The sequence below is a fragment of the Rhinoderma darwinii genome, chromosome 6, assembly GCF_050947455.1.
Source record: "Rhinoderma darwinii isolate aRhiDar2 chromosome 6, aRhiDar2.hap1, whole genome shotgun sequence".
In the NCBI taxonomy this organism is placed as follows: Eukaryota; Metazoa; Chordata; class Amphibia; order Anura; family Rhinodermatidae; genus Rhinoderma; species Rhinoderma darwinii.
Genome location: NC_134692.1, coordinates 67,160,375 through 67,178,010, shown reverse-complemented (window position 1 = coordinate 67,178,010; position 17,636 = coordinate 67,160,375). Strand labels below are relative to the sequence as shown.

General features: G+C 40.1%; 1 protein-coding gene across 1 annotated transcript in view; it reads left to right on the top strand.

Annotated features, from left to right (window-relative positions):
- TRPM2 (transient receptor potential cation channel subfamily M member 2) overlaps window positions 1-17,636 on the top strand; it is a 205,024-nt gene that overhangs the window by 50,906 nt on the left and 136,482 nt on the right. The window contains exons 6-8 of the mRNA XM_075829907.1: window positions 8,896-9,079; window positions 10,532-10,698; window positions 12,036-12,216. Coding sequence (XP_075686022.1) covers window positions 8,896-9,079; window positions 10,532-10,698; window positions 12,036-12,216 — 532 coding nt within the window. The remainder of the gene's footprint in view (window positions 1-8,895; window positions 9,080-10,531; window positions 10,699-12,035; window positions 12,217-17,636) is intronic.

Sequence of the window (17,636 nt, the reverse complement as noted above, 5' to 3'; positions counted from 1 at the left end):
CATCATCATGTAGCAATTTCAGATATCCCGTGGCCTTGAGGTTTCCATTGATGAAGAATGGCCCCACTATCTTTGTACCCCATATACCACACCATACCATCAATTTTTGTGTTCCAACAGTCTTGGAGGGATCTATCCAATGTGGGTTAGTGTCAGACCAATAGCGGTGGTTTTGTTTGTTAACTTCACCATTCACATAAAAGTTTGCCTCATCACTGAACAAAATGTTCTGTGTAAACTGAGGGTCCTGTTCCAATTTTTGTTTTGCCCATTCTGCAAATTCAGTGCGCCGATCTGGGTCATCCTCATTGACAATCCAACACAATGGGCAGCACTTTGAACACATTTTATAAGTGGTCAGAAACTTGTAAATAACTCATGAAAGAATAAAGTAACGTTAAAACCAAGCACACCATTGTTTTTTTTGTGAAATTCTCGATAAGTTTGATTTGTCACATGACCCTCTTCCCATTGAAAAAACTAAAGTTGGATACAAAATGGCCGACTTAAAAATGGCCGCCATGGTCAACACCCAGCTTGAAAAGTTTCCCCCCTCCCATATACTAATGTGCCACAAACAGGAAGTTAATATCACCAACCATTCCCATTTTATTTAGGTGTATCCATATAAATGGCCCACCCTGTAGTTTAGAAGGGAATGTTTTAATTCCACTATAAACTGCACTTATATGCTGTTCATTCCAGGTCTATGAAGCACAGGAAAATAATTATGCATCTGTTTCTATGGAATATGTATTCATTCCCTTATAAACTACACTTATATTCTGTTCATTCCAGGTCTATCAAGCACAGTAAACATTTTTACACATCTGTTTCTATGGAATTTGTTTTTATTTTCTCATTAACTACAAAGACAATCTGTTCATTCCATGTTTTCGAAAAATAAAAAACTCATATATTTTTTTATATTTTCCCCCATTACTAATATTGTTCATTCTTTTTCTTCATTCTTTCTAGTATGTCCCCTATATAGGGGCCCTTATCTACAGGGAACGCCACAGGGGGTCCTATCTATAGGGTAACGCAACATAGGGCCCCATGTGGCGTTCCCTGTAGATAGGGCCCCCTGTGGCGTTTCCTGTAGATAGAGACCCGTTTGGCGTTTCCTGTTGATAGAGCCCCCTGTGCCCCTGTGACAGTCCCTGTAGATAGGGCCCCATGTGGTGTTCCCTGTAGATAGGGCCCCATGTGGCGTTCCCTGTAGGGGCCCTATCTACAGGGACCGGCACAGGGGGCTCTATTTTCAGGGAACGTCACAGGGGCCCTATCTACAGGGAATGCACAAGGGTCTCTATTTACAGGGAACACCATATGGGGCCCTATCTCCAGGGATCGCCACAGGGGCACAAGTGGCTCTATCTACAGGGAACGCCACAGGGGGCTCTATCTACAGGGAACGCCACAGGAGGCTCTATCTACAGGGAACGCCACAGTGGGCTCTATCTACAGGGATTGCCACAGGGGGCCCTACATACTGGGAATGCCACAGGGGGCTCTAGCTACAGGGAATGCCACAGGTGGCTCTATCCACAGGGAACGCCACAGGAGGGCCTATACAGGGAATGCTACAGTGAATGCCACAGGGTGCACTATACAGGGAACGCTACAGGGGGCACTATACAGGGAACGCTACTGGGGGCACTATACAGGGAACGCTACAAGGGGCACTATACAGGGAATGCTACAGTGAATGCCACAGGGGGCACTATCTACAGGGAATGCTACAGGGGGTACTATCTACAGGGAACGATACTACCTACAGCTGGCTCTATGGGGAGAACTATCTACAGAGGGCTCTAAGGGAGAACTATCTATACAGGGCTCTATGAGGGGCACTATTTACAGGGGGCAGTGTGTGGTGCATTACTTTACAGTGTTTGACACAATTTTATTCAGGGGCACAGTGTATGTTACTATTCGATTCAGAGGCACAGTGTGTGGCGCTATTATATTCGGGGACACAGTGTATGATACTTTTATATTTGGGGGCATAGAGTGTGGTACCATAAGAATTTGCTCTTCGTTTATAGGTGCAGAAATGTTGAAAAAGTGAGCTTCCGAAGACATCTGAGCAGCAAATTTACCCATTTCTGCAGAAATGGGTCATGGCCAGGAGGCATCATAGAGTTTTGGACCAGATGGAAAAGTAAAGTGAACGACTACAACCTGAGAAGTCACTAAATGTAAATGCTTATTCTCCCTGTGACTGCTCAGTACTGTAGTCACTTTATGATCTGCAGCGAGATGATGTGTGTATCATTCTTTTTTGTGAAACAACAACTCCCACATATCCTTACCATCGTTATGGCTATACTGGGAGCTGTAGTTTAATGCTGTACAAACTTATATGGCAGGGGTTAGACTAAATTTGCAAATTATCTCTGTACTGAGCTGTATTTGTACTTGTGCTGTATATATGTACTGAGCTTGGTTCTGGTGCTCTGTATATATATATGGTTCTGGAGTTATATTCATCATAACAACCAAGCTCAATACATATATACGGCACCAAAGAGAAGCTCAAAACATATATACAACTCCAGAACTAAGCTCTGCATATAAATACAGCACCAGGGCCAAGCTCAGTACATATATACAGTACCACAACAAAGCTTAGTACATATATACTGCACCAGAACCAAGCTTAGTACATATATACAACACCAGAACCAAGCTCAGAACATATATACAACTCCAGAACTAAGCTCCACATATAAATAAAGCACCAGAACCAAGTTCAGTACATATATGCGACCACAACAAAGCTTAGTACATATATACAACACCAGAACCAAGCTCAGTACCTAAATACAGCCCCAGAACAAAGCTCAGTTCATATATACAGCACCAGAACAAAGCTCAGTACATATATATCAGAACAACCAAGCTCAAAACATATATATATATATATATATATATATATATATATATATATATATATATGTATGTACTGAGCTTTTTTTTCTGGTGCTATATATATGTACTGAGCCTTGTTCTGGTGCTGTATATTTGTACTTAGCTAGGTTCTGGTGCTGTATATATGTACTGAGCTTGTTCTGGTGCTGTATATATGTGCTGTGCTTGCTCCTGCCGTTATATCTGTGCATTAACCGGGAGAATTGTCGTGGCTTACTGTGCACGCCGCACTGTCCTCCACCCTTCTCATGTGCACAGCCTAACTAAATGGGATGAGCACGCTTAGGATAATGAATGTGCGCAAATAGGTCTATGCGTAATGGATGAGTTTAATATAATGTGTGGTAGGTCTGTACGCTATTGTAATTATATAATTAGTGTGGCAATCCACACTAAAACATTCTGGACATGGAATTTCTTTATTTAGAGTCCACTTTAATATAGGGGGTATTTGGAATATCATAATTGTTTTATTTTATTATTAGAATCATTTTAAATGGCACGATACATCGTAAAACACCGTGAACCCATCCTTCCGCATGTTTTCGTCCGAAAAATAGGGAACCTGTTGTTAAAAATTTGAATCCCACCCCTGCCCCTGTGGGACCAAAACACTGGAAACCCCCCAGAAGTGACTCCATTTGTGAAACTACACGCACCAAGGAATTAATCTAGAGATATTGGTAGCATTTTGACCCCACAGGTTTTTTTGCTGAATTTATTTTAATTAAGCCCTGATAATGAAAATCAAAATCTTTTCCAATAAGATGTAGTTTTAGCTCAGATTTTTTCATTCTCACAAGGGTCGCACTTGCAAAGCCCCTGAGGCAGGGGCGTACCTAGGGGGTGGGGCAGGCAGTGCATGTGCTCTGGGCGCAAGGGGGTGTCACCACGGAGCCGCTACTATGTCGGCTGCTACGGGGTCCGGAGCATAAGGGGGCCCATGCCATCTGGTCCATAATGTGCCAGTTCGGGAGGCACGGGCCCTCTCATTAATTGTGGCATCACCTGCACTGGGCATCGGGGCCATATTTCATTGTATCTGCATCCTTAGTCCTAATTGAATACTATGGCGGAGCAAGGAACTAGCTCCCTTCTCTGCCATTCACTAAGGCACTGGGACAGGATCCCTGCGCAGGCTGGCACGATGATGTCAATGGAGCACGTCAGTCTACGCAAGGATCCCGTATTATAAGCTGCTGAGGGGGCTGTGGGGCTGCTCTGTTCATCGTGGGAATGGGGCTAGTTGAGTACAAGTTTTTGTTATTTGTTTGGGGGCTGTCTGTGACTATCTACAAGGGGGCTGTGTGTCGCTATCTATAAGGGGGCTGTGTGGCACAATCTACAAGAAGGAGCTGTGTGGCACTATCTAAAAGTGTTGCTGTGTGGCACTAACTACAAGGGGGGCTGTGTGGCACTATCTACAATGGGGGCTGTGTGGCACTATCTTCAGGGGTCTGTGTGGCACTGTCTGCCAGAGGGGCTCTGTGGCACTATCTACAAAGGGGGCTGTGTCGCACTTTCCTCAAGGCAATGTGTGTGGAACATTCTACAGGTGGGGGGGCTGTGTGAGACGATCTACAAGAGGCTGCAGTTCATTATGTCACCATTATAGTCTCGTTAGCCTCAGTTATACTATCAGTTTTAGTCAGGCACTGACCTCTTTAATTATTTTCTTTTCATTAATTGTTATGTTAACTACCTTAAATAACTATATTGCTTGTAAAATGTACAAATAGTATGCTTGAGTTACATAAAAATGTAAAAATAAAAGGACAACTCCTTGATTGGTAGAGAATATATATATATATATATATATATATATATATATGTGGGCGTAAACTGCTGTTTGGGCAGACTGTAGGGCTCAGAAGGGAGGGAGCGCCATTTGGATTTTGGAGCACAGATTTTGCTTGGTAGTAGTTCTTTTTAGCTGGTATTTCAGTTTATAATGTGGGGGCATATGTAAGCTGTGTGCAGTACATCCGGTCTTACTAAGGTGGTATAATAATGGGGTAAATAATAATCCACAGATGTGTGGCTAGTGTCGCACTAGTAAATGGTGCTCAATCTTATCCCCCTTTTCAAACACACTCTGCACCTTTTGTGTCGCCATATTCTGAGATCTAGAATTTATTTTATTTTTTGTCGACAGAGCTATTTGAGAGATAATTTTTTGCGGGACTGTAGAATGTATTGGTACCATTTTGTGGTGCATGCAAATTTTTGTTCACTTTTTATTTTATGTTTTGGGAGGGGTGGTGACCAAAAAAACAGCAATTATGTTATTGATTTATATTATTTTTCTTTTTACGACATTCACCGTGCGCTATAAATGACATATTAACTTTATTCTGCTGGTCGATACAACTATGACCATACCAAATGTATATAGTTTTTTTTTTCATGTTTTACAGCTTTTGCACAATAAAATCATTTTTAAAAAAAAAATAAAATAATTTTTGTGTTGCCATAGTCTAAGAGCCATATCTTTTTTATTTTTCTATCAAGAAAGCTGTGATAGGGCTTGTTTTTTTGCGGGATGGACTATAGTTTTAATTTACCATTTTGGGGTATACGTAACTTTCTGATCACTTTTTATTTCATTTTTTAGGAGGCAAGGTGACCAAAAAACAGCGATTCTCGTATTGTTTTTTTATAATTTTTCTTTCACAGCGTTCACCTGGTGGGATAAATAACATGATAGTTTTATAGTTCCGGTCGTTACAGACACGGCGATAGCAAATATGTATAGTTTTATTGAATGTTTAACTTTTTTTTTTAGAATCATAGACTTATGGGGAATGTAACAGAAAGTTACATATTATTTCAATCAGAATTTTATTTAAAATATTAATTTTAAATTGGTGGTGTATTTTTATTTTCTTATGTGACTATCCACATACAAATAATCTTGACATTTTCAAGGTTTCACACTGGCCACTAGAGCGGTCACAATGGGCTGATGCTGCCTATTTTCTGTAGCTCATTTGTCATCTTTGCTGTATAGATTGGGAAAGTCATCTCTTTATCAGCAGAGGGATTTAATGAGCGCTCTATTGTACTGCTTGAGGTCTAGATGAGGTTGGATAGCAGCACTATATACATTACACATATTAAGTTCTGTATGCATCTGCCTTGTAACTCCCTGGTCCCTGGGGGAGGGGGCTGTACGCCATCACTTCCTGGAGACTAATAATCTATGACATTTCTCACATTCATTTCAGCTGCCATAAAGTACACGCACCCTGCTGTACTGTCTATACAGATAAGAGAAAGGAAGTATGGCTCTCTAATATGGCTGCTCTAAACAAGTTGTAAAATATAAATAGCACAGTCGTTTAAAAAGAACAAAAAAACATTATTTCTCTTTTACAGACTTACATCTAATTAATGAAACTAAAATTTAATTCATGATACATTCCCTTTAATTTATTAATCTTTCTATTGCAGTAATAGAAATTCATTGTAAGGCTGGATTCACACAAGCATGTTCGGTCCGTAAAAGACAGAACGTATTTCGGCCGCAATTCCCAGACCGAACACACAGCAGGGAGCCGGGCTTCTAGCATCATTGTTATGTACGACGCTAGGAGTCCCTGCCCTGCAGCGAGGCAGGGACTCCTAGCGTCGTACATAACTATGATGCTAGGAGCCCGGCTCCCTGCAGTGTGTTCGGTCCGGGAATTGCGGCCGAAATACTTTCTGTCCTTTACGGACCGAACATGCTTGTGTGAATCCAGCCTAACATGCGTGACAATGTGGGAAAGAGATTTATATAAAAATAGATTTGAGCATCAAGAGGGTAAAAGAGGGATTAAAAATTTAAAACTGTCAAGAAAATTATTACGTACAAAGCAAGGCCTTAGTTACGGGGTTAATATATGGTAGTGTGGTTACACTACTGAAATCTACCATTCTCAGTCGCCTGCTTTTGGAATGAAAAATATATATAAGAAACAATAAACCCCCATGAAGCCTCTTTCACAAGATCAAATTTTTATCACAGCTTGTATTAAAATGTTAGAGACCTATATGGGTTTAACCGCTTCCCGACCACCCACAGTAAATTCACGTCGGCACTTGCTGGGCTCTGTACAGCGCCAACGTGAATTCACGGTGCGTGTTAAAAGGGCGATCTGGGTGTCTCAGAGTAGCGCTGACACCCGGATCGAGCTGTTATCCCCTGCCTCTGGTCCCGGAGACGTGATCGGGACCTAATTGGTTCAGGTCCCGGTCATGTGATTGCAGGGAAAGTTTGTTGTAGCAACGAACTGGAAAGTTTGTTACTATAACAAACTGGAAAGTTTGTTGCTACAACAAACTTTCCAGAGGACTGATTGCGTTTTCTGCAATCGGTTATAAGGCAAAACCGGAGGCCATACAACAGCCCCCGGGTCTGCCATGCACGGCAGCCTATGAGAACCAGCCGGAGGCCCGTCCTCATAAGCTTCCTGTCAGTGTGACTCTCAGCGTCACACTGACAGTTTATAATACGTTACACTACCTAGGTAGTGTAATGTATTATAGCAGCGATCAGTGCTGCAGGTCTTCAAGTAAAACAAGTAAAAAGTAAAAAAAAAGTTATAAAAATGTTTTATAAAAGTGTACAAACAAGTTATAAGTTACAAAAACCAAAAAATGCATTTTTTCCTATAATAAGTCTTTTATTATAGGAAAAAAAATGAAAATGTTAAAAAAGTACACATATTTGGTATCACCGCATTCGTAACGACCCAAACTATAAAACTATAATATTATTTTTCCCGCAGGATGAACACCGCAAAAAAAATAATTAAAAAACAATGTCAAAATCACTATTTTTTGGTCATGAGCCCTCCCAAAATATAGAATAAAAGCTGATTAAAAAAATTGCATGTACCCCAAAATAGCACCAATAAAAACTACAACCCGTCCCGCAAAAAAACAAGCCCTTACACAGCTTTTTTGACTGAAAGATAAAAAAGTTATGGCTCTCAGAATATGGAGACACAAAAAATAAATAATTTTATCAAAAAGTGATTTTATTGCGCAAACGCTACAAAACATAAAAAAACGATATACATATGGTATCGCCGTAATCGCATCATTTCTATATTTTTTCTAGATTTTAATTTTCACTGCCTAATTCCACTAAATTCAGCAAAAAAAACTATGGGGTCAAAATGCTAACTATACCCCTAGAAAAATTCCTTGAGGGGTGTAGTCTTCAAAATGGGGTCACTTTTGGGGGGTTTACACTGTCTTGCTCCCTCCAGGGCATTGCAAACGCGACATGGCACTGAAAACCAATCCAGCAAAATCTGCGCTTCAAAATCCAAATGGCGCTCCTTCCATTCTGAGCTCTGCCGTCGGTCCAAACAGTACCACATATGGGGTATTGCCATAATCAGGAGAAGTATCTTTACTTTTTTTGGGGTGCTTTTTATTCTTTATTCCTTGCAAATATTATTTTTTTTATATTTTTTCAGAAAAAAAATAGATTTTCACTTTCACAGACAAACTCCAATAAAAATAGCAAAAGACCTGTGGGGTCAAAATGCTAACTGTACCCTTAGATAAATTCCTTGAGGTGTGTAGTTTCCAAAACCGTGTCACTTTTGGGGGATTTCAACTGTTTTGGCACTACAAGACCTCTTCAAACCTGACATGGTGCATAAAATATATTCTAAAAAAAGGAGGCCCCAAAATCCACTATGTGCTCCTTTGCTTCTGAGGCCAGTGTTTTAGTCCATTACCACACAGATCTGTCAACATATACAGTGAGTTATATATTCCCCATTTCTTTATCACTGCATAACTTGGCAAGTTTGCCATTTATGTCTGAGTAAATTGGGGTTAAGCGAACAATTCGAGTGCCTGTAATAGTAGTAGATTTCTGCTTTAGTAGAATTTATTATAAAACATCTTTCTGCTGATTAACGTTCACATTTTTTGTTTTTGTTTTTTACTTGACAGCAGTTTGTAAGAGTTTCATCTGATACACCATCTAATGTTATCTACCAGCTGATGACTGAACAATGGGGTCTTGAAGTTCCTAACCTTTTAATTTCAGTAACAGGAGGAGCTAAGAACTTCCGTATGAAAATGAGACTGAGAAACATTTTCCGCAGGGGTCTAGTGAAAGCTGCACAAACCACAGGTAAGTTATATATGTTTTTTGAATGAAGAGTATTATGTACAGTACATGTGTACAGTCCTGAGCCCATTACTGATAGTGACATTTCTGCATGTAAACCATCACTAAACAACCAGCACTGGACATTTTGTTGCTTAATAACCATAGCCTAAATATTGGAAGGGCAGGGGTTGGATACTACACTAGTCACTAGGTACGAAACACTGGCCACAGAATTTTCACACAACTATAAGGCTGGGTTCACACGACCTATTTTCAGACGTAAACGAGGCATATTATGCCTCGTTTAACGTCTGAAAATACGGCTCCAATACGTCTGCAAACATCTGCCCATTCATTTGAATGGGTTTGCCGACGTACTGTGCTGACGACCTGTCATTTACGCGTCGTCGTTTGACAGCTGTCAAACGACGACGCATAAAATGACTGCCTCGTCAAAGAAATGCAGGACACTTCTTTGAACGTAATTTCAGCCGTTTTTCATTGAATTCAATGAAGAACAGCTCAAAATTATGGCCGTCAATGACGCCTCGCAAAATGCGAGGAGGAGCAATTACTTCTGAAACGAGGCAGCTGTTTTCTCTTGAAAACAGTCTGTAATTTCAGACGTAAAAGGCAGCTATCGTGTGCACATACCCAAACACTTGGCCATGTGACCTTGGCATAGTTGCTATCACACACCAGTCTTTCTCATGGGAAGCCAGTGAGCAAGCCCTATCTTGTAGGGTAGCCATGAAGTGTGTACCATTCTACTGGATCTCCAGGGATAGAGGCTATTCATGGTCTAAGATGCTCGTCGAAGCTGGGTTTTAGTTCAGTTCATTCGACAAAGCCTAGTAAGTGCATTTTATAAAGTCTAAATTTATGCAGTGGTCATAATTAATATCACACTATATTATAAAGCACTAAACTATATGTTCCTTTAAATATTCTTATCCATATGAATTATATATTTTGAATTTGATAATAAAATAGTATGCACTGGTGACTGCAAACAGTCAGAATCTTAGCTTGTAACTCCATGTCTATGCAGGGCTATTTGGAGCTCTATATAACAATGCCCAGACTGCTGTAAAGATGTATTAACAAATTAATCAGCATAGAATGTGGGACTGTTAGGGTCAGTTCACACAGAGTTTTTTTGACACATTTTTTAACGCGGAAACAACGTCAGAAAACGCGCCGAAAAACGGGCGAAAATGCCTTGCATTGATTAACATGCCTTATCTTCGAGAGTTTACGTCTCTGACCTCCCATTGACATCAATGGGAGGCAGAGAAAGCGTATTTTGCTGCATTTTTTTACCCATCAGCGCTCAATGGCCGCGGGCGAAAAACACAGCGAAAAAACGGAGTGCAGGCAGAACAAAATCTGCCTAAAAATGCCAAATTCTGTGTAAACCCAGCCTTAAAAGGTGGACATTCACTTATTTATTAAATAATATTTTATAAACAGGTGCGTGGATAATAACTGGGGGTTCCCATGCTGGTGTGATGAAGCAAGTTGGTGAAGCAGTTAGAGACTTTTGTATGGGAAGCACCAACAAGAACACTAAAATTGTCACTATTGGTATAGTGACTTGGGGAATAGTTCACAATCGCAACAGCCTGATTTCCACCTCTGTAAGTATTTGAATTTAAAGGTAACCTGTCGCCAAGATCATGCTGCCCTAACAGATGGCACCATGATTTAATGACAAATGTCACAATTTTATTGAACTTTACTTTACACTAAACTACTGCAGCGTTTTAGGGAAAACATTGTTTTAACACTGGCTCGCAGCCAGTGTTATGTGTCAGGCTTTGGAAGAAGTGTCTGCTGGGCAGTTATCCTATAGCTTCCCCCGCCCTCCTCAGTATAATTCATAAGTCTCTCCCTAGAGAGTCATTTTAACTATACTAAGATGGGCGGGAAAGCCAGACAAGAGACACCCAGTGGACACTTCCCCCTCGAGCCAAGCACATAACACTGGCTACATCCCAGTGTTAAAACTATTGAGGGGAATTTATTAACTATTCTACAACAGTAGAATGGAAAATTTGCAAACGACTCAAAAATCACAATCTGTAGGAAAAATTGTTACTGTTTACTTTTCTAAGAAAGTTGACAGAAGTTAGTAAAAGAGGCAGGGCCACCTGGCAGAAACTAGCCTTTCATAACTTATATTTGCTAATTTACAGGTGGATGCTGCCTGTCAGAGACACGCAGGACCCACTGTCACTAAACCCGTCAGGTTCGCGGGACTGACGGATTCAGTGAATAGGGAACGATACAGCTGCACAGTATAGAAAATACAGAGCATCTGTATCTAAAAAAGTTAAAATAATTTGTAATAAAAATTATTTACAAAATTACACAAAACACACTGATACACCTTTTTATTAAAAAATGTTTTTGCCTTTCAAAGGTTTACATAACCTTGAAGCCTTGAAGTAATTAATATAAACTGGACTTGTTTAGAAATCTTTAAAACCTTTTATCATTCATCATATTGGGAAATGTTCTTGCAAAAGTCATTCTCTTTTGGTTAATTCACTCACCTTAATCAATTCACCAAGTAGCCGCGAACCTTAAAGTACAAGTGTTAAGTATGCAACTGACATTGATTGAGGTATGACAAGTTATTAATTATCACACACTAATTAACACATTTCAGTCCTTCGGGGTGCGGTAAAACATCCGTTGATGGAATCCAGGGAAGGCATAGAGAGTTTTCTTTTCTTTTGTCTACCTTGCTCTACTAATCGATTGCTCACTCTCATTTACAGAGCAATACTGACAATAGAAGAATTTAAGGAATTGTAAATTTCATTAAACAAACATATGATTCATCAATAGTAAAGCTACATGTTAAGGCCAATGCAAAACCTAGAAACTTTTACGTACTGTCTTTTGGGTGTCACTGTCGATCTAACATTTTTTATTAACTTCCGTAGAACGTATTTTTTCTTTTCTCCAGGGATCATTTCCAGCTCATTACCACATAGATGAGGAAAACCAAGGAAGTCTTTCCTGCTTAGATAATAATCATTCTCACTTTATTCTTGTGGATAATGGTACTAATGGCAAATATGGTGTTGAAATTCTCTTGAGGGCCAAGCTGGAGAAATTTATTTCAGAACAGACCAAAGAGAAAGGAGGTAAAAGAAATGGAAGATTATTTTATAGCTTTAGCTTCATAAAGTGTATAACTGTGGAAATGCAAAGATCAGGCTGGCACACCCGACTGCAAAGTTGTGCAAATGACTGAATCTATGTGTTTGGCATATTGACAATCATGAAATAGACATAATTACATGTCCAAAAAAATATGTATTCATGGCACTGGATGGGATACCCTCAGGCTTAAATATTAGGCAGTTGCATTAAGTATACTTTTAATTTACTTTTCATTAGGCTCCAGGTTGCTATGGTGACCCACCAGCACCCCGCGAGTGCGAAGAGCGCCTTGTCAAACCACTTAGGTGCTGCGGTTGCTATTGACTGTGGCATCTAAGTAGGTAAAAAGTCGGGATCACATTTATCTATGAGTTGTGTCTTACATGTATGGCTTACTATATTAAATATGAGCCTCCCTTCGGCTGTCCTCATCCACATGTAAACATTTCAACCACAGCCCAGCCTATACATGGCCTCTCCTCCTCTCCGTGAACATTGTATGTAGTACAGCTCTGTACAGCAGTCATGTGGCCTTGTCACATGGCTGCTTCATCCAATAGATCTGTGTTTATACAGTAGATGATGAGGCCATGTGATTATGTGGCTGTTGTACGGTGATGGGGGTTTATGTGCGGTCTGAATCGCAGTTCTAATGTTTATTACATTATTAATAGAAAGTCAATGACAAAGTTAGTTTATTTCTAGGATCATGGCAAATGCAAAAATTATACTTTCTGGCCTTCCCCTTTAACAGTTAAATTGTGTATATCAATGACAGTAATGTGTCAGTATGATGTACAGTAGTATTAATAGTACATTAGTATTATTAAATGTTTTCTATATGTGTAATGAACTATACACAATATTCCTATTTATGAAAACTTCGGCAAACAAAAAGTGGAGGCTTAGCAACCAATCAGATCACTTCTTCTACACCGTGTTCCAAATTATTATGCACATTGGATTTAAGTGTCATAAACATTTAATTATTAGTTTTTCAATGAAACTCATGGATGGTATTGTGTCTTAGGGCTCTTTGGATCATTGTAATCAATCTCAGACACCTGTGATAATTAGTTTTCCAGGTGTGCCCAATCAAAGGAAAACTACTTAAGAAGGACGTTCCACATTATTAAGCAGGCCACAGGTTTCAAGCAATATGGGAAAGAAAAAGGATCTCTCTGCTGCCTGAAAAGCGTGAAATAGTGCAATACCTTGGACAAGGTATGAAAACATTGGATATTTCAAGAAAACGTAAGCGTGTTCATCGCACTGTGAAAAGATTTGTGGCTGATTCAGAGCACAGACGGGTTCGTTCAGATAAAGGCATAATGAGGAAGGTTTCTGCCAGACAAATTAATAGGATTAGGAGAGCAGCTGCTAAAATGCCATTGCAAAGCAGCAAACAGGTGTTTGAAGCCGCTGGTGCCTCTGGAGTCCCGCGAACATCAAGGTGTAGGATCCTCCAGAGGTTTGCAATTGTGCATAAAGCTATTATTCGGCCACCCCTAAAGAATGCTCACAAGCAGAAACGTTTGCAGTGGGCTCAGAAATACATGAAGACTAATTTTCAAACCATGTTGTTTACTGATGAGTGCCGTGCAACCCTGGATGGTCTAGATGGATGGAGTAGTGGATGGTTGGTGAATGGCCACCATGTCCCAAAAAGGCTGCGACGTCAGCAAGGAGGTGGCGGTGTCATGTTTTGGGCTGGAATCATGGGGAGAGAGCTGGTAGGCCCCTTTAGGATCCCTGACGGTGTGAAAATGACCTCTGCAAAGTACGTAGAGTTTATGACTGACCACTTTCTTCCGTGGTACAAAAAGAAGAACTGTGCCTTCCGTAGCAAAATTATCTTCATGCATGACAATGCACCATCTCATGCTGCAAAGAATACCTCTGTGTCATTGGCTGCTATGGGCATAAAAGGAGAGAAACTCATGGTGTGGACCCCATGTTCCCCTGACCTCAACCCTATTGAGAACCTTTGGAGCATCCTCAAGCAAAATATCTATGAGGGTGGGAGGCAGTTCACATCAAAACAGAAACTCTGGGAGGTTATTCTGACATCCTGCAAAGATATTCAAGCAGAAACTGTCCAAATACTCACAAATTCAATGGATGCAAGAATTGTGAAGGTATTATCAAAGAAGGGGTCCTATGTTAACATGTAACTTGGCCTGTTAAGTTTTTTTGGATTGAAAGAGCTTTTGATTTCTGTAAATATGACCTCCTGATGCTGCAAATTCAACAAATGACCATTTTAGTTCTCTTTACAACCTTTAAAATGTTTTGATCTCTGTTGTGCATAATTATTTGAAACAGTGCATTTTGAGTTTTTTACTTCTAAAAAAAAATCTGTTATCATTAGGAGATTTGTTCAATAAAATTTGCATTATACTCCAACGGTTGATGGCTTGAAGGTTATACTGACTGTCATTTTCATCAACTATTTAGGAAAATCAGCGAAAAATAACATTTGCATAATAATCTGGAATGCAGTGTATATTTTAACCTGCTCTGGGAAAATATCAACTTTAATTGGATGACTTGCTGTTGGTATCAATCCCCCTTTTTGTTTGCACAAATTTTCATAAAGGAGGCACATACTGTAGTATCTACATCCAAAATGAGCCTCATGCATCAAAATGACCTCAGATGTAATATGGTCTTGTTCACCTAGAAAACAATAAAAAGGGCAGGTTCTCTGGTTGCAATTTAGAATATGAAAGCAAAATTAATGGTTGCTATGTTTGTAGACTAGAGATTTTATACTATACACAGGGAGGACATGCTGCGTAAATGTACACAGTGTATCTGCCCTGGACCCCGCAGGGAATTCTGGCCGAAAAACCTCACCAAATTGTGGTGCAGTTTTTCGGCCAGTAGGTTCAGGTTTTTTTTTTATTTTTTAAAAACAGCCTATACTTACCCGTCGCCATGGCAACATCCTGCACCCCAGCCTCATGGGATAACGTTTCATCCCATGTGAACGCTGCAGCTGTGTGGTTGGCTGCAGCATTCACATGGGATGAAACGTAACCACTGGAGACCGGGCTGGATGCAGAAGTAGAGAGATCTGGTAAAGTATATTATTTTTTTTCTGAGTTGCGATTTCTGCAACAGAATCACAGCTTTTCCGCTGCAAAAATTGCAACATCTGCTATTTGTTGTTGGTTTTATCTCCCCATTGAATCATAATATAATATAATATTACCACCGTGCAAAGCCTTAGTGCAGCCTTATCTAGAATATGCAGTTCAGTTCTGGGCTCTAGTTCATAGAAAGGATGCCCTGGAGTTGGAAAAAAATATAAAGAAGAGCCACTAAACTAATAAGAGGCATGGAAAATCTAAGTTATGAGAAAAGATGAATTATGATTAACTTATATAAATGGCCCATTCAAGAAATGTAGTGAAAACCTGTTCCATATAAAACCCCCTCAAAAGACAAGGGGACACTCCCTCCATCTGGAGAAAAAAAAGTTTCAATCTCTAGAGGCAACAAGCCTTCTTCACTGTGAGAACTGTGAATCTGTGGAATAGCCTACTGTAGGAGCTGGTCACATCAGGAACATTAGATGTTAGGAAACATCTGTCACTTTAAGGTTGCCATGACTACTGGGTGGCCCTGGTTTGAGATGCAGAGCCAATCTCATGTCTCTGTCTGCTACCTATAAGGGCCAAGAGTGTAGTATTTGAATCTGTTCAGTCTTCTCATTGTTGCTTGTGATTCTCTTGTGTATGCATGTTCTGATCAAGCACCTGGTTACACCCTGTATCTCCTTGATAGTTGGGATTCTTTGAACTGGACTTCAGCTTGTCTTTGAATTACCCTCTGCTCACTGATTTGGACTATTAGTATCTCCTGGTTGTGAACTCTACTGGCTGATTACCCATCTGGCTTGTCTGGATATCCGTTCTGGTATTGCCTGGAGTTACACCTCCTGTCCAACACTGTATTCTGTAAAAGCAACCTGGGTTCTATGTAGCCAAATCCAACCTGCCTTGCGGTGGGCTCTAGTGAAGACCATAGATTAGCCTTAGACTCTGCTGACCAGAGTGTTGACTGACTTGAGGTAGCTGATTTACCTGCACGCTTGATCCAGACAGTCTCCAGCTGTCTTTGGGGAGTTGCTCATATAGCAATTCCATAAACTTGCACTCTGGGGAATTGCTCAAGTAGTGATTGATTGACAGTAGATGGCTTTAAAAAAGGCCTAGATCATTTTTGGGCGTATTTTTTGCACAGAGTGTGGATGAGATTTGTTCAAATCTCATCCACTCTGCTGCTACTGTATTAAGCTGCAGATTTTTCACAATGAAATACGTTGCGGAAAATCTGCAGTGTTTACGCTACGTGTTCACATCCCTTTAGAGTTAATTTGGGCTTTCATCCAAAATAAAATGTATATATGCAAAGCAAGAAGATCTTATATGAAGTGTAGCGCTGGACTAAAATGGAAATGTCAGCTTTAACCAGAGCCATGGATTCCCAAAAGTTTTGTTTACCTAAAAACCACTGTTACATGTGAAGAACACATTTCATGAGCAAGTATAAATAGCAGACTGCTATGTTGTAGCTGCAGGAGCCGAGAGATTAATGGGCAGACCATGGCGACGCAGGCTCAAGATCTCAGTTTGTCAGATGGGATTAAAACAATATTAGAAGGTCAAGCCAGGCCAGCAACAGCACATTCGACAAAGTAGTTAGCAAACGTAGGTCAAGGTTGGGGGTCAGGCCACTTCAGGAATAGAAATTCAGCCATGAAACATTATGCAATGTTAAATACCTTTGTGTCAAAAAAGACAAAAGTATAGAAGGTATGATACCTTTTTTTGGCTAACCATTAAAGTTCTATATGCAAGCTTTCAGAGCACAGAGGCTCCTTCTTCAGGCAGTTTACAAATGAATGACTTAGAAAAAAGCACAACATTAAGATGTTACACAAAGACAATTAGTACATGAGGTGATACATCATTAAGATAAGCTGGGGCAATAAAACTGGGGTTATAGGGGTGATGACTTAGGAGTTAAGGCATCTGGAGTCAGTCTGTTGAGGGATGTGACGTGTTTCCATGTAGTGGCTCATAAATCCTGGTGTTAGATTGAGGCCTTGTGTCAATGACTGGAATTTTATCTTCATCTTGAATTCCCAAATTTTTCTCTCTCTGTTGTTTTTAAAATGACCCTTTAGTATTAGGACTTTTAAATCTGCCAAACTGTGATCAGGTCCAGAGAAGTGTTTTCCCACGGGTGTATCCACCTCCTATTTTATTGTATGTCTGTGAAGATTCATCCTGGTTTGTAGTTTTTGTATGGTTTCTTCAATGTAGATTCCTTTATTGATGCACCTTGTACACAGGATCATGTACACTACATTGGAGGATGTACAGGAGAA